Below are 24,774 nucleotides of genomic sequence, written 5' to 3' on the forward strand. Positions count from 1 at the left end.
TGTGTGGAGGGGGAAATTGCCCAAAATATGACCTTTTTTTTCACAGTTCCCCAGTTTTAAGTGATAACCAATCGTAATTTTATGGCAGATATACTGACCTATATGTGGAATTTTAGCCGTAGACGGTAGGTGTTCTGAAACCATGCAGGTTCGACACAAATCAGGCGAAAGCTACAAACGCCAACGGGCGGAAGGCTACAATGGGCTACAAGGCGGAAATGGGCTCAACTGGAATATATATCTATATCGGCAATGATGGAACAGTAGAAGCATCACGCATAATTTTGTAAAGAGGTTTCGTTGAGTCCGCGCCTCAACTAAACAGATAATCACCGACAGGAAGTTTATGTTTGAGGTAACCCCACGAGAAACGTGGGAGCTGACTGAAGAACACAATATTGTCAAGCCGAAAGACTGTTTTAACCAACTTTGACGCCAAAATGAACCAGCACGTAACGACTAAGGAGAAGATGTTGAATTTGCAACCGTATAAAATTACTGGGATTGCAGCACTGGCACGATCTTCCACTTTGAGAGACAATTTGCAGCCGCGTCCTCTTTAACGACTAGTACAAGACAGAACGTCAAGACAGGACGTCACTTGGGATACAGCTTTTTGATGCAGAATTTATTGACTGGCCGGCATGTCGGGACCAATTCGAATCAAAACCCATCTCTAAACAGTGCTGTCAAATTGAAGTTCCTGCGCAGTCACTTGAAGAGGAAAGGGGAAGATCATAGGCGGCTTACCGACAGCCAATGAGAGCTACCTCGTAGCTATCAACTGCTGTAGCACTGATTTCAAAAACCTCTAACAATCAACCATTAAACGAAATTGCTAAACCTCCCTAAATTCCCCTCCTGCGATTACTTTAATAACCAATATACGCTCCGTGAACGTGTACGCACTACGCTAGATCGCTGAAGATCATCGGTGAACACATTGAACCCTGTGGAGTTACTTTGAAGATTGCGCTACTGCAGAGTTCGAACTATAGGATGGCGCTTAAGTTCAACCAACAAACGTTAAAAGAAACAGCGTTAAAAAAGGTGATGAAGTCTCGATGCTGCACGGGCTGTTCAACGGAGTACGGAATTACGGAACGGAAGTACGGAAGTACGGAAGCAACGAAAATACGGAGTAGGGACAATAATTTCATCATGAGTGGATCAGCAATGGACATACCACATGAAACATAAGCAACCCGGAGGCAGGTCGTGGACAACGTTCAAACTTCCATTCCCTTGCGAACTGTTTGTCCCGCGATAGGCGCCTTTTGTGTAGGTACAATGACCACAGTACGGGTGACTTTGCGGCTTACCTGAGGTTGGAAGGAAAAAACAGCCGAATTGCGAAAACAAAGATATTACTTTCACTGCGACAGACCCTTTCAGCGCTCAAGGAGTGTAAGAATTCACTAAAGCGGTCTTGTCGCGGTTGAAAGGGATGCCCATTTTTTTGTGCTACCCAACTTGGAAAGGCCCACCAGCGGCGAAAATAACGTCTATTTCCAGCTGGATGACTGAATCAGGCTTCCCGAAAAACGATTCTTCTTAGTTATGGTTGGAGGGAACAGCTAGTGAACATCTGGTGAAAGTGTTGCTTGACGCAGATAGTCAGCGTACCTTCATAAGCAAAGCGCTCTCAAGTAGGCTGCGACCGAAGGAACTGGCCGAGGAGATTATTACGATTTCTGGTTCCGGAAACTCGGTTATAGCAACCGGTACAAAAGTACAACTGACACTGTGGAGCTAGTGCGACCACCACGGGTTCGGACTCGAAGCTATCGAAGCACCAGAGATATGCAAGGACCTGTCTGTGTGAGCGGGGACAAAGATTTTACATCAATTTCAAGCCAAAGCGATGTCCTTCGCCGATATCGAGTTATACGAAGCTCATCCAGAACCAGGCATTTGCCTACATATCGGAAGTAAGAGTAAATTCTTCACAGAGGACATACAGCGGTTTAGCGAAAATCTTTCTGCTTTGAAAGTACTGGTGCAGCTGTGTAGTAGCCTTACTTTATTGTACATCATGTTTAAAATCAAACACTTTCTTCTAGATAACCAAGCTTCAGAGCATCAACCGCAACATATCCGTAGCAGCATTTTACATTGACACTGAGGACGTGGTTGGAACCTGTGTCAACAAAAGACCAGCATCCAGGCTTTCCACGATATACCAGTTGATCACGCGAAGAACAGGTTTGTATCAAAAATGTCTTTGCTCAACTCCTATACTTTCTCCATACAAGCGAGGTACCCTTTCTATGGTTTCTTCTTTTTCTCCAGTCGAAGACAACTTGAAAACTCCAAAACCACGTCCGAAGTCTCAGAAGAAAGGAGCGGCAAGTGAGCCTAAAAAACTTTTAATACCTTACTTCTTTAGTCAGAGGAGGGCATTAGGCTATAACCGTTCCGCTATTCTCGCTAGGTTAAGATTTCAACTTCACGAAGTAGTGTACCGAGAGTAAAAACCACAAAGGAAGAAATGGAAACGCGCACAACAAGAACGAAATAATTGGAACGGCTTGGAAACTTATGCTATAGTTACAAAGGTACCTCAGAAAGTCAATGTTGCCATTGCAACCGCATACATAGTTGTTATAATGACTTACCCTGGTAGGTTGATATTCTACCCTACCGCAATTGCATCTATCTTTGTCGAGACGGTTAACTTGGACATAGACTACATGTAACTGATAAGCTATACGAAATGCTCCGTAAGTGTTTGTAGATGTTGCCATCAAGCAGCTTTCAATAGCAGTAAGCCTTCCTGTATGACTGTGACTCTTGTCAAGGAGGTCAATCTGCGTAGAACATCATTGAAATTCCATCTTGGAGAACTTCACTGCGTGTTTTAGAACTTTTCCTACTATTCCTCACTAGACCTGACTGGATGGGACGTGTATGTAGAGGTTGAAAACCAAAGTTTGTGGCATATTTAATACTCCTAATTTTGTTAACTTCTCAAAGTTGCTTGTTATCTTTAAAACTAGAGTCCAGTCTACAGCCTAGACGCTTGAATTGAGGAAGTACAGCTTCGGTTCATCCCCGGTGGCAGCGTTTTCCCGGATTTCGGAGACTTGTAAAAGCAAACCGAGTGACTTTGATATGCTTCAATGCGTTTTTTTTCGGCAACATATGGCACTGTAGGTTCAAACAGAATTTTGTTTCTCCGGTATTTCACACGGCGACGCAAACCCCTGTCAAGCTAGCGGCGCGCTGAGCATTTTTATCGGCAGAGCGACGGCTCCATGGTGCTTCAGACACGTGAGTAGCTGATGGCGAACTAATTAGGGTTCGCTTCAGCGAGTAGACGTCGTCCTTTTCTGTGGAAACACCCCCAGAAATGTCAACCTAAAGAATGGCGTTTAGATGCGAAGAGTTCTCTATTGCGAAAAAGGCGATCCAAGATATCTTGAAAATAAGAGGGAAGAAATGTTCTAGCGTAGCCTGCATGACGGGGGAAGGTAAGGTCTGTAGTGTACGCAGGTAATTACATTGTGGAAGATAACAGATAGAAAATCCATCAAGATTGTGCATTCAGCGATAGCGCCTACCTGATCGTATCTGTGGGACGACAACGAAGACGCATTGACAACCAGTAGAAGCATTCGCGCAAGCCCTTGGTTCGCCGGAAGGGTTCATTTGAAGAAAAGAAATATATAAAATCATGCAAAACGGAGTAGGGATTGGTAATGCACAAGTCCAGAGCAACTGCTTTGAGGCTGGACAGGACGCATACGCCTATCAGGGCACGTATAAAGGATGGGCCGAAGTGAAAAAAAAATATCTTAGCATTTGGTTCGCGCAATAAACGTGATAGGAGACTATAGTAAAGGCTTTTTCTTGACTGTCCGCAGATGCAACCCGTCGAAGCCACGCGGAGCATGCATTTTGCAAGAGAAAGAACAAACAACACCTATAGTTTCACCTTGATGGTGATATGCACTGCCGTGCACCGAAAGGACGTTGTGCACGTACCGCGCACGAAAGCACAATGGAAATTCACCTTGATGGTGATGTGCACTGCCGTGTACCAAAAGAACGTTGGACACGTAACGTGCATGAAAGTGCAATGCGAATAACCACACGCGCTATCCTGTCCCATTTTTTAGCATTACCTTGGAGGGACTCGTTATGAAAATTGTTTCACAAGAAAACGAAAGAAACACCGTGTCTGTTTAAGAGTAGTTTCTGATACTGCACAAACAAGCCTTGTTCCGGAAGCAATGTTCCGGGGCGTGTATTTCGGAGCGCTAGTCATTTTGGGGGTGCGTATAGGTTACGAAAGCTTTAGTGAAACAAGACTGATCAATATGGAAAATTCGGAGAGGTTTTATGCGGCGAAGGTATACCTGGGAAAAGGTCGAGTTTTGGCTAGATGCTTGCCTGACATATAAGGGCAATGAGGCTCTCCGTGCTTCCAGATAAGTTTCGACCTCCTAGAAAACTTCAACCGCTGGCGTTTTCAGTTTTTGCTTGTATTTCAAAAATGGGCCTCGTGGCTGGGATTGATCCCACTTCCGTTCGATAGTGAAAAACCTAGCCTAGCTACTTGTAAGAGTTCTTGACAGCGTTATACACGACTTGGCTCGCAGCTTTCCAAAACAACGTAAAGAAATAATTCTTTTTGTTTCGCCCGCAGGTTCTCTTGTTTGTGTCTATTCACACGTCATTCCGAACCCACATCTGTTAATTGAAGTATGCGACTACATTGTATTCCTGGATCGTGTCAGAGGTACAAGTATTTTTGAAGGTACGTATTTCTCGCCCTAAACATTTACTTCTGCCCGGTTCAAAGCAAACCAACACATGCGGATTTTGTGCTGTAGCCGTTCAAGCCTGTACGGCAGGCTCTTGTCGATATATCCGCAAAAGGTGTTATTTACTCTCTGATAACCGTTTCACCACGTAACTGCCCAGTAAATGAATTAATCGCACGCACTAAAAGAGCGGACTGCATGACGGTGCAGGTTGTAGTCAAATGAGTTTTTCAAAGCAATAGGCAAAAGTCAATTCGTCTTTGAAGCGAAATGTTCTCTTTCACTACGTTCTATAAGCGTATATTTTTGCGAGACTCACTCAAGCCTTACAAAGCAGAAATATGTTTTTTACTTGCAGTTTAAACTACAGTTAGGACTCTCTTGTAAGTTCACTGCAGAAGAGCCACAACAGTTCGTAATAGGGAGAGAAAAAATGCAGCATTTGAAGCTTTCGCTAGAGAGTATATTCATCGAAGTAGTAGCCGGCAATCTGTCAGCCAATAATATAAATAACCGCGCTATGATGCGTCCACACACAAAGCAACAGAGTTGCCTATTCTGAAAAGTACGCTCGCCTAAGCATGAGCGTTGTTTAAAATAGAACACTGCTCGCCGTGGGTTCTACGGTCACTGTTATTTTTCTCGACTCAGGTCTTGCATATGACCAGTTGTGAACCCTGGACAGAGGCGCGGTCAGCGGACTGCTGCTGGGAATAAATGTCACCGTTTTTTTTTCTCGACTCAGGTCTTGCATATGACCAGTTGTGGGCCCTGGACAGAGGCGCGGTCAGCGGACTGCTGCTGGGAATAAATCCCCACCGTGTCAGTTCGTTGTTGACAGCTGATCACTCCGCCGTGGTGGACTATCTCGAAGAGGTCAAGGACATAATTGTTATGGCTAAGCTAACTGGATTTGCTGTGTTTTTTCCTGATATCCCCTTGGCTGATGCTTATGTACTACAAAAGGTAAGAAGGAAAAGTTACAAAGAACGTTCCCGTTTCGCACACACTTCTGCGCGCATTCGTAATAATTTTTTTCAATAATTTTTATCGCGCGTTTTGTTTTTCTGGCTGTGCAGAAAGTGTGGAATTTTTTTAGTAAATCTACATCACGTGTTACGCTTCTTGCTGGCGTAACGAGTGCGAGTGATTTGCAAGAGCTGCAGAAGGTCGCCCGGTGAGTGTGCCTGAACATTCGGTTTTCCTTCTCTTCTTTACTCTGTATCGTGTGCTTTTCTCTGTATTGTGTGCTAGCCTTTTTGCGATTTTTCGGAAGGTCTGCTGAGAATGATAGTTTGTTCTCTAGGATTGGCATGAAACATTATATTTCACTTGTCGGAAAACAACGCTGTTCCGGGGCCGATTTCAAATTTAGGCAGGGGGTTAGTGCCATTTATGTTACTGTTCATTTCATTGCCTACGTTTCCTGAGTTCAGCTAGATTGTAAGTATAGTGCAAGTGTCTGGTTTATGTATTTTTTTTGCTGCCAACCTTTTTACCTTGTTTGAGTTAGTATTTGGCTGGTAATGTGCGACACGTATATTTTGTATCTATTTTGGTCACCTAGTTCTTTGATTTTTCTTATTGTACCTTAGCGCTGCTTAAGGTCTGTTCATTCCTTTTAGTTGCTTTCTGCGTGTTATTTATTTTGAAATATTTAATCAAGAGTACAGTTGCAGTATGTGGACTATGGGACCCTTGTCTGTATACTAGCTTGAATGTATTTTATTACAGTTGTATGTGAAGTAAAGGGTGCGACATTAGGCGAGGGGAAGGACGACAGATCACTACCGCGGCAGCTGACTGTAAAACTGCTAGTAAATTTAGCAAAACACGCCATCTTCTCTTCGGAGCTCCTTCACCTCAAAGAAAGAATTAGGTACAAGAGCAGCGTTCAAAACCTTCAAGGATGAAGGCCTTAGCAAAATGAATAAGTAAAGTTCAAGGGGAGTGGAATTGGAGTTATTTATTCTAACCCATTGAATGCGATGCCAAAAATCTGCTACCCAAGAATGACACCACGTTACTATTTATGTCCATAAGACGGAGTTAAGTTAATAATACCGACGGGGAACCCGGTCGAAGGCTCTGGCAAAATCAATTATCATCATCTTCTAGAAGCCTGGAAGCATCTTCTAGAAGCCTGGATTTTTTTTTAAATCTTCTAAAATCACTCACGCAAAGGCGTGAGTGATTTCAAGCAGTTGTGTTGCGGTGTACCAATAAGTAGTCGATTGATACTTTTCTAGAATAATGTAATCCTAGCTCAAAGCCAGTCAGAAGGTAGTTGCAATGTTATCAGCGAGGATGCCAAGAAGTAAATGTTGCTGATATGCAATAAACGTGGCCGCTGCTTACGGCAATATACGATATGCAGCTGTGTTTTCAGACTTTGAAAGCTGTGTGTACCAACTGCTGAGTAAGTTACGGTGAGCGGATGAATGCATACGAATATTTATTAGTTTGTTGGTATAAAAAGGTTTCTGTGACGTGCTACACGCGGGGTTCTTCGCTTCTAGGAGGACTGGGTTAAGGCTGAGGCGACAAGAGGGTAACGCCACAGCAGGAGGGAGATTAGAAAAGTCCCAGCAAAGTAGATAATTAAGGAAATGCAATTAAGGGGCCAATAACGACTGGAAACTCAAACATTGACGTGTACTGAACAGAGCTACAATAATGATTGAGGGTTGCTAAATGTACACGTATCGTTCGCATGCATTCAACGTATCAAGCAGTACCTCGTGTGAGCTATAACAGAGAACTAAGGTAAATACACGCGGCAGAGGGCTTATAGGTAGCCTCAGGTGTCATTCTAGGTCGTGAAACCAGCATGTTGCGGTGGCCATTTCTGTTTGCTTTGAAGGCCGTGAGTGAGAATTTAAATATTGGGGCGGCCGCTTGTCTGTGGGAAAATTATCTGTTAGAAGGAGGTCCGTGGTTCAGTACTGTAACATACAATATAACGCGAATTTAGCTTGTTTTGCTGCTAGAAATGTTGTGAACCTTCATATTACGCCATTTCTATTTTTATGACGTCCCAAAAGCAAAACGTCGTAAGTCGTGTAGGTGCGTGGCTCCACCATGTCAAGAAACGTAACATTATCTCTTGATTACATGCTTTCTTTCCGTTTTCTGATGCACCACACAAGGGATATTTTTGTACCATACTGCAGCTTTCGCTCCGATCTCTTGGCTTGCATTAGGCGCCGCAATTTGGATGCGAATTTATTCTCCTGGGCCCTTTTTATTGTACCACCGCATGTATTTGACGGCATCGTTTCAGTATATGCATCTGGCAGTATACAGTATGCGCTGTGGTGGGCCATTTATTTAAACAACGTATCTTTACCGCTTGTGCTTTCCGCTTCAGTATTTTCACCGGTTCGCCTTCAAGGATTGTACACAAATGTATCAAACACGGTGCACATCCGTTTCTGCTTCTTTCCTGTAGAAAATGTGATATACTGGTGCTCGTCAAACATCAGTACACTCCGCCATCAGATTGCAGAGTCACTAATCCTTTGCTCAAGCCAATCGAAGAGCAAGATTATGCCAGCCTGGTGAGTCAATGTCCATTTATTGAGAAGAAAAACTCGGTCTGGCTTCAGCGATAGAGTAAAGGTCTAAAATAACGAATGAGCAGAAAGTAGGGCCCTTTTCAATCATGTGTACGCAATGCGCAATGCGCAAAGTGTACGCAATGTGTACGCAATCATGTGTACGCAATGCAATGCGCTTATAGAACCTGTGGTGACAGCCTGGTTGCAGCTATAGAGTGAAGGACCGAGAGACTGATTAAGTGTATAGCAGGGCCATTTGCAAACAATCGTACGCACCCCACCTTTCACAAACACATCGCAGCAGTAACATGCAGCACCAATATCGACTATGCGAATGCACCTCTCCCTCGTTTGTACACGCCTTGACGTCAGGAAACGCTTGTGCGGGACTTCGACGCCTACTGGCGGCCGGGGAAGGCGGCGATGGTTAGCAAAACGTGTCTTCACCGACAGCCGGACTAGCTGGACCGGGGCGTCCAAAAAGAACGATCTGCCGGGTGTCTGGCTTTATACGAGCGTTAGAACACCATGAGTCTTAATGATACCGCTGCGTACCGTACGATAAACTGATGGCCGGGCCTTATTACACACCATCCAAAATTAGTAACAGTGCGCGCACAGAACAGCTAAAAAAGACTTTTGGAAGGTTCGTGCTCTTGCTACGCCTAATAAGAATGTTTTGTGTCGGCTGCATATTGAAGTACTCTCATTCTTTTTTTTTTTTGCGGTGTCCGTGTACGCAAACGTCTACGTCAAACAGTGTGCACACTGTGTACCTGAGCGCTTGGCATTCTTCGCGCTGAAATTTTGTCGCGTCTTGTGCGCTGCCCATCCAGTTTTCTCGAATTCATTCCTTAATTCGATAAGTGTGAATGCACCTTTCGAATTCCATTTGTAGCAGCACAGATGCACTAACGATCAATCTTGGTGGGGGGGGGGGGGGCGGGAGAGAGAATGGGGACAGAGGGCTAAGTGCAGGCCGGGCAAAATCTGTGTATTGCCGCGACTTTTAAGATATGATTGGTTAAATGAACGTCTTACAATTAGGTACAAACACGGGTATGTCGAACACATTCATACAGCTTTCATACGGTCGAATTAGTTGGGGTCGACTTTGCGGTAGGCGGCTATTCGCTCGCGAATTGTTCGTTGAATCATTGCGTGCTAGCTACATGGATACTTTTGGATAGCAGGATAGAGACTCAAGTGTTTTTAATACTTCGTCCAGATATCAAATTATTTTTTCGAACAAGCACGAGCCCCTCCGGCTCCCCCTCCCCAAATTAGTTACTGCAAACATTTTGTACTACACCATGTCATTGGACACAATGTCTGCTTGTTCTGATTACACAGGGTGGACAACAAGCGTTGTTCGATTTCTCGTTCAAACTGTTTGTACTTGCCATCGTTTATTTCGGTGTACACCGTTCAAACGAAAACACGCAAGGCAGCTAATCGGCGTTGACTGCGACTGTAGTAAAGACAAGTTCGCGCTGTAACACGGGGCATAGGAAAGAAATACATAGCTCTTCAGTATAAAGTAACCCCCCAGGTTGACCTTACTTCCTTAATCACCTCATAAAGACGGTGATCCTACATTTTGAGAAATAGCAGCAGCACCTGGAGAACAGCAGACCACGTCGAGAGCTTGAAGCTACAAACGCCAATACGTGCCCCCTCTTACGAACTTAGCAAAGAAGAAGCCACATCATGGCGGCATTAATTCAAACGATCACCAATCTAAATATGCATACGGATAGCTTAATGTATCCCCTACCAGGACACAAGACACAAGAGGCCTTACTCTTGCGGCGTGCTTCCTATAGTTTTCTTCTGCCGATATACAGTCAAACCCGATTATTACAAACCCGGATGGAGAGAATTATGCTATATGTACAACAAAAAAAGAACAGTTACGAAAGTACACGCGGAACAGTCTTCATAACGAAGTTCACATCTCATATATCGGACTATGCGCGCATGAAATTGCTGCCAAAATGCATGGTCTCGGAGTGGCGATTGAGATGTTGATTGGCTGCAAATGGAGATGTTGAGCCTCCCATGGTGTGACGTGACTCCCGTCCTTTTCCGTATAAGTTTCCGAAGCACTTGACTAAAGACTAAACCCTCCCAGTCAGCGAGTCCGGGCCAAGATAGAAGCATCGATGAACTGTGAGAAGAGCTCGCCAACGTTCCCGATGTTGTGTTGAATGAAATGCCCTTCGAGGACTGCCTGAGTGTCGATGACGACGTTGCCTTCGTTGTGAGCCCCTCAGACGCCGACACCGTCAGCGGTCATGGCTGCTGGCGCTGCTGGAGGCACCGAAGAGGCCGAGGATGTCGCGAGTGAAAGCCGTCTGATGCTTAATGAAACGCTTTCTGCAGTCAGTGTGCTCCACCAATATTGCTTCGATATTGAAGAACACGGACTGCAACTGATGCAAATGCTGTCTTATGTAGAGAATGCTGTGCTAGTTGACGCCGCCACAACGAAAGTGAAAACAAGAATCACCGCTTTTTCGGAAAGCAGTTACAGCGGAAAGTAGCTTTATTGCTTGCAATAAAAAGATAGCTTTGTGTATGGTAATGGCATACTTTATTGTGTTCGTTTCTGCATGCGCGGATGGCAGGAGGAGGGGGTGGAGGTGAGGGGGGGGGTCCCGCTTATTGCGATCTCATAACAAAAAACTCGTTGTAGGTGTGTTCGGGTATTTCGAACTATTGGATATATCGAACTAATCGCGGTGCATATTGCAGTTCGCTGTAACCGGGTTTGACTATAAAGTCTATAAGTTCACAACTACCCTATTGGGCAGCTTCGCACGACTTTAGTGCTATATATGTTCTCAAAGTTCCCACTCTAGGAATTTTTTTTGCCCTTTATGCTAAGTAGCTTATATCAACCTTTCAATGCTCTTGCGTCCTACTTCTGCTGTCAGGGATGTAAGCCCCTCCAGGAAAAAAAACTGGCGAAGCTTGCACTTACTCGCGCAAGGTTTGAATCATAGCAATGTTGGAGGATTTAAGACGCATTACCACGCATTTGTACAAGTTGGAAATTATTTATTTACAGGTTTCGTCGTCCCTTCGCCCTGCGCTAGTAGCAGTCATTGTCATATGAATCGATCTCGCCGTATTCATGCCAAGTATTATACGCGCGGTAGTGCTTGACGACAGTTGGGGCACAGCGGCATCACACAGGTGCATGGAGCATGCGCTGTGTTCCTTGAGTCCCGTCGAGGTTCCGTGGAGCAGGTGTTACGCCAGCTGTGGCGTTAGTTGCTAAGCAACTGGAGGCACTCCTAGGTGTTTTCGCCAGTTTTTTTCGCAAAAGCCACTGCGAGTGCCGGGGACACTCGGCCGCAACGCGGTGTTTGCGCCAGTTTTTTTTCGCTAAAGCCAGTGCGCGTGCCGGGGACGCTCGGCAGTCGCAGCGAGCACGCGCTCACGAGCGGTCGGCATTTTCTTGCTATTTTAAACGCGTTACGGGGTCCATATAACGGCTAGCTACAAGAGCTCCGCCGTAAGTGCCACCAATTTTATACTACGCAGCCTTTAGATCAATACGAAGCCATCAGCGCCTAGTTTTGTTGCACCATCCGTCATTGCGAGTACCTCTAATTTCATAATTTCAGGCGTAATTAATATGTGCCATGAAATCGTACGGTAGCAAAAGCGCGATAGAGCAAAACATTCCCTGTGAGAAGGTTAGCGAAAGTATAAAACTCCAAAATTAGTCGGTATCAAGAGGCAAGTAAATTATAAAAAAATCATCAAGCTGTTTAAGTAAAGAGCGCTTTAAACGATAGCCTGAGCTGACGCTAATATTGGTGCCCCTAAGAGATCATTTTTTTTAACATTGGCTACTGCCGACGAAAGTGGACATTTTATGTGGTCAATACCAGGTAAATAATTTTTAATTAGGCGGCAGGGAATAATTTCTATCTGGAACCGGATGCAGTAAACTTCAAAGTTGGCGACTATCTATGCCAGACACTGGATTGACTCGCGAGTAAACCGTCGCATACATAAATTCTAAGTATGTCACGTGCCCCTGTTTTTATTTAAGTGGTGTTTGAAACACTTTTGTGTTACTCTTTTATGCAAATAAAGGCAAATCGCGTTTGTTTCGGTGTCTGCGTTGATAGCATCTTTTTATCCACCTACGTAATACCAGTGAGGCTGGAAGATCTAAACATCCCATTTTCAACATTTTATGACTTAGCAAAGCCGTTTCGTTGGAAGGTATTTAGATGATGCGGTTTCAGACGAGACAGGAACACATACTCGACTAAAATCTGTTAGCGTTACTTTCAAAGCGTTAAGACGCCAATGCAACATGAAAATGAGTCGTTTGGCTTTATTTTAATTTGGAAGGAAGTCTGCACATTGATTGAATACTTTTTAGGTGACCCAAATGTAAAAGCTTTTCCTATTAATAGAACGAACTTTTCATTGATGCACAACCCCTTATAGTAAACCCAGTGAGCTGAAAATATACGTGTTTATTGAAAAGATACGTGTTGAAAACATTTCACCTGACTGTGCTCCTGGTATCTTAAACTTCAAACATAAAACTTTCAGGCATCCTTGGCAGAAACGTCTGGCGGGAACGCGGTGCCCTGCTTGTCTCTGCCAATGGCTGTGACGGAGTACAAACTTTCCAGTGCGCGGACGCCTGCTGTTGGAGCTCCCTGTGAAAGTGAACGCACGTTGACGTACGACGTCGTGAGTGGCAGTTTTTCCTATTTTTCGAATAAATGGCCAGGGAGCATACAAATATACAACAGCGAAGGGCTTAAGAAAATAAGCTGCGCCATTGACTGTTCCCACAGTCCACACAAACCTGAATAATTGTTAGGCTACTACCTACACCTTTATGATGCCTAAGAGTTCCTAAAAGAAAGTGTTCACTTAGTGAAAGTGCGCCCGTGCATTTGGATTTTGGCGGACGTTAAAAATCCCCAGATGGTCCAAATCGTTCCCAGCCCTCCACTACAGCGTGCTTCATACCCCCGTAACCTATTCTTGCCCCTTTATGACATCCTTTTTTTTGTTGCATCTTTCTCTCTTTACTCAGTAACTGCATGAAGTAAAACATAGTCCATCCGATCGATTCGGAAAGCAGCGAAATGATTTAGTAGGAAAATTCTATGCGGTGCTACTAAACATTACTTTTGAATAACAATGTTCAAATTACATGTCCGTAACATACTCTTCTAAGCTGAAAGTCACAACGCGTACAATAGCTCTCTATTTTGTCCGGCAGCACCCACGTTTAGGTGCTGAGCCGTGACCACTTTGCCTTGCTGAAGCCCCTTGTTTAAATTTCTCCCAGACCCAAATGTACCAATTTTATTTTCAACACAATAACTTAGCTTTCTTTCCAGGACCTGCTTAGAAAGATTTGGTGTCAATTCGAGCATTGTGTCGTGTGTTTTATTAGAGCGAGAGCCTTAGGTACCCCATTCTGTGAAAATGGGTTGTTGCCATAGTAGCAGTAGTAGTTGTTGCCCGGTTATGAATATTCCCGCCGCTCTAAAGAGTAAATAAAACTGCATGTGTGATCTGATGAGATTTGAACTCTGGTCCCCACAGCAACAACCGCGGAGGCCATCAGCGGTGGAGCAGAAGTTGCTGTCGTTGTTGCTACTTTTTTTGTAGCACATACCCACTTGGGGGATCCTCTAGAAATCAAAAGCTTTTACGAAATAAGGTGTCCTCCTCATAATATACTTAAAACCACAAATTGAAAATGTAGAAGCCGTAGGACAGTGCGTGCCGCACTGCACGTATACTTGGCAGCACATGAATTTTTGTGTCTACAAAGTTCCAGCATGCAATCTCGAGCCTAGCAAAAGGCCAATTCCTCTGGAAATATCGTCAAGTGCTGTTCCCCGATTCTAGAATCTAAAGTTACGTCGAACGTATATTGAGCCCAGCGTATCCGGATTGTGAGGCTTAAGATACATCGGACGTACGCCCACCCCAAAAACATTATGGTACGTCGGACTAAAGTCTCCGATGAAGGTACTCTACGTCGGACGTGCCCGGTACCCAAAGGTTATAGAAAGGTACGGCGGACTTAGCCGGTGGACGTACCCGCAGGCCACAGATGTATTCTGAGGTTGTGCTATGTGGTTCGATCTGGAATACAAATCCGGTGCTAAGCAGGAAGAGCCTCCCGTATGGCCTCATGCGATGTACACTGGACGAGATTAGCCAGAGGTGCGTAATATAGAAAATTTACATCTGGGATATTGGTACCACGATCGTTCGTCTTCTTGGGCGTCTGTTAAGATGTGCGGTCGTGCCCGGCTTTGTGGCAACGCGGTTCCACCTTGAACTTGTGAATTGAAGTCCTAGATTCGAATCAACGTGCCCCCATTTTTGTAAAAAAAGAAAACCAACATTGGTGCGCATTTTCGCATCCTTTTTAGAAGATGGATTGCCGTGGTATGTATTGCGCAGCTTTCATTACACAAAGTAAATACGAGTCGCTCGATTTTTGGAGTCTTATTTGCACCACGGAGCAGACAGCTTAAAGAAAACACGGTTTTAATTTCTAGAATTCAGCCAGGCCTCCCGCTAAGGAGTAATTTTAGGATAGGTGCATCATGAACTCATTACGAAAGAGCAAGGAAAGTTAAATTTATTACAGTGCACACAGAGTGAATTTTTTTCACAGTTGTTGGTTGTGCCGCTGCAAAAGATTTTGCTGTTCAAGGAAGCACAGACTTGATGAAAGCAACACAGACATAGCTGACAAGGTTAACATGGGTCCACTTTTTTTCGCGCAGCGAGCAGACGAGAGTCACGGCTGGCACCTAGGAAGGCCCACCTTCTAAAAATGATGCGAAAATGCGCAGCAATGTCGGTTGTCTTCGTAAAAAAAGAAGGCACGTGGATTCGAACCTAGCACTTCAGTTCACAATTTCAAGGCTGTACCGTGTCACCACGAAGCCGGGTAGGACCGTAGATCCATACAGACACCCAAGAAGATGAACAATCGTGCGACCAATATCCCAGTAGTAAATGTTTTACATTAAGCACCCCTGCATAATCTCATCCGGCGTAAAGCGCATGAAACCACACGGGAGGCTCTTCCTGCGTGGCACCGTATTTGTATTTCCAGAGGGAACCATATAGCACAACCTCAGAATACATCTGCGGCCTGTGGGTACGCCCGAATGGCCTGTACTTTCATCCGCCGGCTTAGTCCGCCGTACGTTTCTTTTAATCGGAGAACAGACTTTAGTCCGACGTTCCGCAATATTTTCGGGGTCAGCGTACGTCCGACGAATCTTTAGCCTCTCGCTATTGGGATACGCTGGGTTCGGGATACGTCCGACGTACCTTTAGATTCTTGGATCGGCGAACGTCCGACGTACAGCGTATTTTTTTAAGTGCGAATGCACTTCTTAAGCGACCCTGAACCTGCGTCCACCGGCGATGTCCGCGCTCGTGCGAATGCACATGGCACATACTCACGTGGGGGATTGGCCAGGAATCTCCTCGTCTTCCTTGGCAACGGGGGGAGATGGGCGCGCGCTGCCTGGCCGCTGACATGGCACATACCCTCGTGTGGGATTGGCCAAGAATCGGGCGTGAGAAGGGCTAATGCACCTGCTTAAAGGAGTACTGACACGAAATTTCAAAGCTGAGATCCGCTCTAGCAATCAAGTACAACGACAACACAAATAGGTGTCTGTGAATAAATGCATCTTTCTTTCTTTGTAGTTGTGTGTGTGTGTGTGTGTGATCTCTCTTTCGCGAACATTACCGAACCGCGCAAATTAAACTCGTGCATTCGCACTTTCACATTCTTCCCCTCGGGGAAATGCGGGGAATTTTTTCTATCCTTGGGATTTTCGTCGGGCTTCATAAATACCTTTTTAAACAGGTGGAAATGATTGCCACGCAGATTGGGGTGCGAGGGCTGTCAATCGGTGGCTTAACAGAGCTTTTTTTTTTTCTCGCTGCCCTCAGTTTTTCAACGTCTTTCTGCTTGTAGAAAAAACTGAAATAGAGAATTTGAATTTCAAGTTCAAGTCGGTCTGGAAGCTTTCTTATAAGAAACTTCCCTCTCTTACAAAGAAACGTAGTGCCCCCAAATTCATTGCAATATCCTCCGTTTAAAAAAAAAAACATTGTAAGTCTTGTATCCCTTATTCTCCGATATTTCAATTATTGGGGCGGTTTACTCTATACTTATTACCAATCTGTAAACGGCTTTTCATATTGTACACCGCACATTTACCTCACGTGTAAGGTATAATAACACGGTTAGGCGGGCTAGTTGGTATTCTGAATTCATGGCTGTAGCTTCTGCGCAACTTTACACGGAGACAGATACAAAAAGGGACGCGAGGACCAGCGCAGACTAACAACTGTAATTTATTTCTTGAGCAACACCTATATATGTACACTAACTAAGAAACCCCTGATCACCGCGCGTGAGCCGATGAGTACATGTTCCAACAGAATGCAGGACATGATAACCGTACAATCATATTAAACTATCTTGTATTGGTCAGCAACTGGATTTCTTTTTCTGACAAGGCGACTGAAGGGTGGCTCATGCATTCTCCCTTGATTGCAGCCATGTGCCATGCTTCAACAATTTCCTTGTTTGTCTGAGTAGGGTGACAGAGCACAATAGTAGTTTGATTAAACAAAGGCTCGCACTTCTCTAACGTAGATTGCTCACAGTGCATTGCCAAATGCGTACATGGCCTTCCTTTCAAGCTGGACAAGTGTTCCCTAAGCCTAACATTAACACATCTGCTTGTTTGACCGACATAATGCTGCCCGCCACGGAAAGGAATCTTGTAACCTACGTTCTTTTTGCATTCCAAAAACCTGTGTTTGTGACTCGTCGTGCACTTCCTAGTTTCGGCTCTTTTTCGTCCTTCGTACATATTCCCTGCCGGGCACACACTACCCACTTTGTTCTTTGCCGCGAAAACGACATTCACGTTATACTTGGCTGCGACTTTTTAAAGTTTGTGTGACAGTCCGTGCGTGTAAGGGATTACTGAAATTTTATTTTCTGGGCTTCTTTCCTTCGCCTTGCACTCCGACTTTATTCTTTTCAAGAGCCTTTCGCAAGCAGTCAGCAATACCGAGGTCGGGTACTCAGCCTTTTAGATGCAAAGCGTCTCTTAGTCGACGCTACGTTTTCCGGCGTCCGCACCTTTCCACCTCTCCGCAACAGCTGTGATAACGCCGCTCTCTCCCCACCTCCTCTCCACACCACCTGTGCGCTAGCGCGCGCTGCTCCTACTCTCTCGTCTGCACAGCAGATGTCCAATCACGCGCATGCGCGCTGCTCCTCCTCTCCACTCCCTCTGCTCTGTAAATAAACCCGGTCCGCGCTCCGCTCAGTTGCTTCTTCGGTACTGCGCCGTCCGATGACTGGAAATGGACGCCAACGATTCCGTCAGTGAACTGGCTGGCACACCTTCAACTAGCGCCAGCCAGCACTGTCAGAACCGCGAGCACCTCCGAAGACAAGGCTGCACAGAGGAGAGCTCGCGACGCCGAACGTAAACGGCAGCGTTATTTTTTTTTTTGTGATGGAGGGAGTTTTTTTTTTGTGATGGAGGTTGTGATGGAGGGAGTACGCATGGCGTACAGTGAATGCTCAACAAAATTAATTGTCAACAAAAATGTCACACAAAGTATACCCATCTTGTCTTCTGTCAGGCAGGGATGCCCTGCTTCGCCTCTGTTATTTTGTATGTTTTTGGAACCATTTTGTTTAAGAATAATTCATGACACTGAGTTGCGCGGCTTTCGTTTTCACTCGAGTGAGGTGACACTGCTTACATATGCTGACGATGTAGCTGTTTTCTGTGAAGACAAGGAAAGTATTAGCAAAGCGATAAGGATAACCAAGGATTTTTGTCATGTGACGAATAGTTCTGTTAACTGGTCGAAATGTACCGGTTTTTTTCATGGGGAGTGGGAATCGGCACCTTGTGTGTTTGAGAACGTGGTGTGGTCGCGCACGCCGGTGCGCTATCTGGGGGTACCTTTGGACCAGTACGAACAAAACGACGAGTACTGGGAAGGGGAAACAGCAAGGTTGCGTGAAAAGACAACGAAGTGGGGTGGTCGCGCATTGTCGGTTTTTGCTCGTGCCACAGTCTGCAATCTTGTTCTTTTAGCCAAACTGTGGTACGTGTTACAAGTCCTTCACTGTTCTAGAGTTCATGTTCAGAGAATACATCGTGTGTTTGCTGTCTTCATATGGTCATCGGTGTGGGAGCGCTGTAGTAGAACTAATCTCTTTCGACGGGTGAGGGAAGGTGGTGTCGGCCTATGTCACATTTATGTCAGACAGCTTGTCAACCGGTTTTTGTTTTTGCGAGACTCGCAAGAACCCTTTCTACGAACTTTCATGCAAAGATCACTAGCCAGTTCATTGCCCATGTTTATTGTCTCCTCTGCGAATGGAAGATGTGGAACAATCAAAGGCTACATGAGGGAGGTAGTAGATTCGGTCAAGTTTCTTTCTGTGCGGTTTTCCCTCGAATACCTATCAACCGTATCGAGGAGGACGCTCACCAAGAATTTGAAAGAAATGCTATTTCCGGTACCGCTGTATCGATCGTTATACAGCTCTGTTCTTGGTCAGGATGTTTTATCTCGGGTAAAGAAAATGGCTGTCCCAGCGTCCGTGAAAACATTTTTCTTTAAGTTGCACACCAACACCCTCCCTGTTAAAACTTGGATGGAAGAAAAAGGTTTGTTTGTTCCCTGGCCAACAAATTGCACATTATGTGGAAAGCCAGAAACAGTTGAGCATGTTTTCACGGAGTGCTGGGACGCCATTTTTTTCTGGGATGTCTTGCAAAGGACTTTAAAGAAAGACCTGCCCGTTTCACCAGATGGTATACGGTTTCTGTCTGTACAAAGTGATAGCAGTGTGCCGTACGATCTTATCATGGCCCTAGGCCTGCATGCCATTTGGAGGTCGAGGATAGCCGTACGCCATGCTGATCCTGAAGCGCTCACTGTGAGCAAGTACTTTGCACAAAGTATAACCATGCTGTACGAGATCCACAAGCTACAAGACCCTGACCACGAATGGCTGCCAGTTTTGGAAGAACTGTGTACTTTTGATGTTTATTTTAAGTTTTTCCGTCAGCCAAAGCATGGCAGACGGTTTTTAATCTACCCTTGACGTGATGTGTGTTTTGAAAAACGGTAATAAAAAAAAAAAACGTAAACGGCAGCGTCGAGCAGCGGATTTCTCGCTTCGAGAACGAAAAGCCGCTTTGAAACGCCAGCGCCGAGTAGCTGATCCAGATGGCGTTCGGCAACGTGACAACGCTTCGAAATGCCAGCGTCGAACAGCGGATTCCTCGTTTCGAGAACGAGAAGCCGCAAAACGTCCCCCAATATTCGATAAATAAAGAAGACATTTAATACGCTACTACACGTGTGTTTACTCTAACAACCAATTAACACGCAACTACTCCACGGCTTTGCATCCCCTAGGGGTTCACACGTGGGAAGATGGTGTGATTTTTTTGAGGCGGTGCTCTTTCTCACGGTATGCTTCATCCTACCCTATACCAGAACTACTATTGTGTTCTGTCACCCTAATCAGACAACCAGGGAAATTGTTGAAGCATGGCACATGGCTGCAATCAAGGGAGCATGCGTTAGCCACCCTTCTGTCGCCTTGTCAGAAAAAGAAATTCAGTAGCTGACCAATACGAGATACTTTAATATGATTGTACGGTTATCATGTTTTGCATTCTGTTGGAACGTGTACTCATCCGCTCATGCGCGGTTATCAAGGTTTGGTAGTGAGTGTACATATATATATGTGTCGCTTAAGAAATAAATTTCAGTTAGTCTGCGCTGGTCTTCGTGTCCCTTTTTGTATCTGTCTCCGTCTAAAGTTGCGCAAAAGTTACGCCATAAAATGTAAGCTATTTTCGAATCGCCTTTCCTGAATCCAGCCTACTGGAACTAATTAAGCCCTGTAGTAAGAACGTGCGCGGAAATGTTTAGCTAGAGCGGCTTTGTTCATGGCCACCTGGAATAGTAAAGCTCACAATAGAGGAGGTGTGACAGATTGGTTTCAGAAATTTCGAAGGATATTTTTTTCAACCACGTGGTGATGCGGGGATAATCCTAACAATTCTCTTACGGGTGATAAACTGGCCGACCACCTACTTCTTATAATGGACGGAACTAGCCCAGGAATTTATTTCCTTGCCGGTATTGCCCAAACTGGTGGAAATAAATCACGTGGAGCTTTTTTTCTACATAACAAGAAGCTATTGTTTCGGCGCCTTCTGTGCGTGGTTTGCCTCAAAGTGACTGGGGCCAAAATTATTTTTAATCAACTCGAAGTATTGCTAGGTCTACCACTTCTTTCGTGGGTTCAATCTCGGTAGTCAAAAATTTTTTGTTAACGCATGGTAACATAATACATCCAAAAACAGTATTCGTCACTACACAGCGGCAAAGATATAAGACAAGTGAATGAACCTTCAAAGCAACGAAGTTATATATTGCTTCAGTTGGATATAAGAAATCAGATTAAAGTGGTGATGTAACAAACATTAAGGAAATGCTTCGATGCTCTTGTCTATGATAATTTTATGCGACTATTTATGTTGCTATTTGTGGTACTACACAATGGAATATATCTGGAATGTTGAAAAAGTAGGCAAAGATGACGTGAAAAGGTGTTTAAAGAGACTCTAAATAACAAAAAGCAGGATGGGAATGAGGGAACACTCGGTAATAAAATATGGAGGCATTTTCGTGGGCATTGTGCAGTTTACTCTCTTAATGCTTCGACGAATATCCTTCTGCCAGTGGTATTGAGCCCACATTGGCACACTCGGCTCAGTCACGGTTACACACTTTTGCAGGTATCTTCTACTGTAAAAACTGTTAACGAGAATACACAGATCAATTAAGACAATATTCATGCGCTCTTGAGATCAAGGCTCAAGATACAGCTGACTTCGTATTGTTTATTGCGCCCTGAGAAGACTTAAATGAACATTTCAGGCGCAGCACACAGAAAGCTCCAACGTATAAATCTGTACAGCATTGTCGTCTACCTTCAGAACATCAAGCCCAGACAGCAGAAAACCGTTAACTAGCAACAGGGCCACTTCCTGCTAAAATACAAGCACCAGGTGTAGACTAGGAGGAAGGGAATATATTTCTCGTGGTTGCCAGGAATGGATTACGCCACAGTCAACTGAAACAGAAGTTATGACCTGTACAGTAAGCTTGCATGTGACAGGTGCATGCTGCCGCACTTGATTGAATGGCCGCGAACTCCAGTTCAATGGTGAACGATGCGCATGTGGGCGAGTTCTCCATGCGCGGAAGACAAAGGGTTATGGAAATGCTTTGTCGCTGTTAGTCCCATTTCCATGCATAGAAAGTAACAAAGACCGTCTGTAGTATCCACGGGCGTACTTTCTTCTCAACAATCAACATATTGTTTGTCTTGAAGGGTAACAGTGCTGTTGTGCATCTGGCTCACGTGTTCGACAGAAAATACGATCATTTTAGACTACAATGACGGCATTGCTGCTGAATTATTCGAAGGCTTGAAAACAGTCAAAGCGGTCTAGTAACATTTTGTTAAAATACTTAACTCTTTCCTCCATGGTTTTTTAGCTGTTTCAGTATCCGGAGCTCTTCATTAAAAAGATTGGAGCGGTATAGCAATAATTAATTTTAATGGTGACAATAAACGGTCTATTCGATCGGCCGTGCGCTGTGACATGGGTTCGTTATAATTTTGTAATCCTTTTTCAGACATGCCCGAATCCAAATGCGGAAATCGAATATGATCACGATTTTACAAGGTGCACACTCGTAAATGGGACTACGATGTACACATTTCAAGATGAAAGAGTAGTGGGAGAAATGGTAAGGGAATTAATCCTTTTGATTGTGATTGAATTTTTTGAAACATTTAGGCAACAGTACTTGTGTTTATTCTTGCCTGAAAATACGACTGTGTGGGGTTCCACCGCAGCGGCTGGCTGCATTTACGAGACGCGATACCTACTAGTCAACATTAGAGAAGTGCACATAAATAAATCTCAAATTCAATGCAACCAAAACATTTGTAATGGCAGGGATAGCGTGAAGTGCCAATGGAAAAGATGACACTTAATAACGGTTTGAATCTTAAGTTTGTCAATCTATTCAGTGATGTGTCTTCAATTCCGCAATTCTTTCTAAAGTTGAACGAGCTTGACATTTTGTCGCAACCTTCCCTACAGGGGCCTCATGTCCTCAAGAAAACTAGTTTTTTTTTTTTTTGAAGCTGTTTATTCCTCACTTGCGACATAGGTCCTAAAATTAGGGCTCACTCCAGGAAAGCCAACTTTGCACAGGGGGGTTCCAGAAAAGGGCACACAATAATGGTAATTCTGAAACACGAAGCGTCTCAATCAAAAAACGCTTCCCGTGATAGGAATCGAGCCTAGGTCCCTCGCGTTACTGAGCCAACGCCTATCAGATTGCGCCGTCTTGAAACGGTCGACGCAGTTTCGGTTTGGGACTTCTATTTTGACTGAGGTTGCGTGGGAGAACGCTTCGTGCTTTAACCATCTTATACCTAAGAAACCATCTTAAGAAAGGGGTGTTGATTTGGTTTTTGTTTTAAATGCAGGCGAACAAGTTTCACCACAAGATTCCACAGGGGTGCATTGCTGCCTTCTACGTGGAATATGAAGACTGGACCTGCGATATTTGTACTGCAAGACAGGCCGTTGCAAGGCTTAAAGCAATAGCCACCCGGCTAAACACATATGGTCTGCAGCTTCATTGCACCCGACGCTTAGGCCATTTAGTGCTTAAAGCAGCCATGAAGACAAAATACAAGTTGGGTTTATTAGAAAGACTGCTTAGTCCCGATAACAATGATACCAATATCATAGCAATCTTCCAACAAATAACGGAGATATGGAAACAAACGTGTGAAGCAGTCGCGACCCCCTAGCCAATTTCCCGCAACTTTCTAGGACTTCACGGAACCTTGTTTGTGCGATTGGCGGCCGCCTAACTGACCTGTCGCGATGACACATGACTGGAAGTATGTAATGGGGCCTCTAGTTCCATTTGACCGCATCACTTGAATGCTAACGTGCAGTTAACGCACTGAAAATTGTTTTATTGTTGGCCCGTATGACGTCATTCTTGCTCATATCACATCACTGTGGCGCAAAATTTGAAAGTTTTTAAACACTTCTTGCTTTTTTTCGTTAAAAAACATCTTTTGTGGCTGTAATGGAGCTGAGTGAGATACTGAATCCTAGTTCTTTCAAATTAAACAAAGATGCATTTTCTCTTCATGGCTCTTTATAGGTTTTTATTCTCAGGCAATGTCAACCCTAATAATAGTTCTTGTATAATTCGCGAGTTTTTTACTTCTTTAAACATTTTACTGTTAGGCATTTCGTAACTTTGTATACAATTTCTATTCACTTACGAAGTTTCTTTGAAATAATTTTAGCAAGCTTGGTTTCTGGGGACAGTTGTAGATTGCCACCCCTTGCTCTCATGCCAGGTTACTTTTCAAACACTAGGTTATTCTAGCCTGCGAGCAGCATGTCATCTTCCTAGAGGCACTTGATAACACATATAAGTTAGAAACTGAATTACAATAAAATCCCTGAACTCTTAAAAATGTATGTTTCCAAGACAATAACAATGAAGAATTACTGACAAAAAAATCAAACGCGTGGGAATTGTTTCAGCCAGTTTTGTGGTGTTGTTTTATTTCAGATGAAAGCCCAACAACAACGCCACCGACAGCTCCTTCGACTTCGGTTACCCCACTGCCGAAAGGTGCACGTAGAGACTATGGTATGTTTACTGCACGGCATGCCTGTGTAGGCAAAGCGGGTGTCAATTGCCGAGCACGCATTTAGCATATAAACTCGCGATGAGGCAGCGTGCCAGCGCAGGCCGTAAAAGCGTGCATTACAAATGTAAAGAAAAATACCTAGAAAATAAAACGGCGAATATAGTCAACAGCCTGTAGAAGTACTTTAGAATGCAAATGATATTTATTGGAGAGAAGCCAGTCGTTTATGCCGCAATCATTTACGTTTTGTCTAATTGCGTTAGGTAAAGTTTGGTACTGGAGTTGTAAAGCCGCTTTTTTAGGCAACTTGGTGACCTTATCCTCAAGGAAGTGGAACACGGCACTGCTTGGCGGTTTTTAGATTGCTGTTATGCTGGACCGGTGCTGAGACTCCTGATTTCTGAGCCGAAACGGCTGGCCATAGAGGCTTGACACTTTCGGAGTAACTTTCTTATTGCGTAGGGGCTCACCAAGGCGGGAGTTTTAAAAATTATTCCCCTCACAGAGAAAAGACGGAAGAATATACTCCTAATTTGTGGCTATCTCGCTCACTGCTTCAGATATCGACGTGATT

At 44.4% G+C, this 24,774-nt stretch overlaps 1 protein-coding gene across 1 annotated transcript in view; it reads left to right on the forward strand.

Moving 5' to 3' along the window:
- Positions 1-24,774, forward strand: part of LOC144153308 (uncharacterized) — a 340,475-nt gene that overhangs the window by 267,181 nt on the left and 48,520 nt on the right. The window contains exons 109-118 of the mRNA XM_077684958.1: positions 2,064-2,205; positions 2,293-2,352; positions 4,652-4,762; positions 5,515-5,735; positions 5,849-5,946; positions 8,221-8,329; positions 12,914-13,057; positions 22,139-22,252; positions 23,004-23,145; positions 24,119-24,199. Of these exons, the coding sequence (XP_077541084.1) occupies positions 2,064-2,205; positions 2,293-2,352; positions 4,652-4,762; positions 5,515-5,735; positions 5,849-5,946; positions 8,221-8,329; positions 12,914-13,057; positions 22,139-22,252; positions 23,004-23,145; positions 24,119-24,199 (1,222 nt within the window). The remainder of the gene's footprint in view (positions 1-2,063; positions 2,206-2,292; positions 2,353-4,651; positions 4,763-5,514; positions 5,736-5,848; positions 5,947-8,220; positions 8,330-12,913; positions 13,058-22,138; positions 22,253-23,003; positions 23,146-24,118; positions 24,200-24,774) is intronic.

Source organism: Haemaphysalis longicornis, unplaced genomic scaffold, assembly GCF_048455015.1.
Source record: "Haemaphysalis longicornis isolate Haplotype H1 unplaced genomic scaffold, Haemaphysalis longicornis Haplotype H1 scaffold_9, whole genome shotgun sequence".
NCBI lineage: Eukaryota > Metazoa > Arthropoda > Arachnida > Ixodida > Ixodidae > Haemaphysalis > Haemaphysalis longicornis.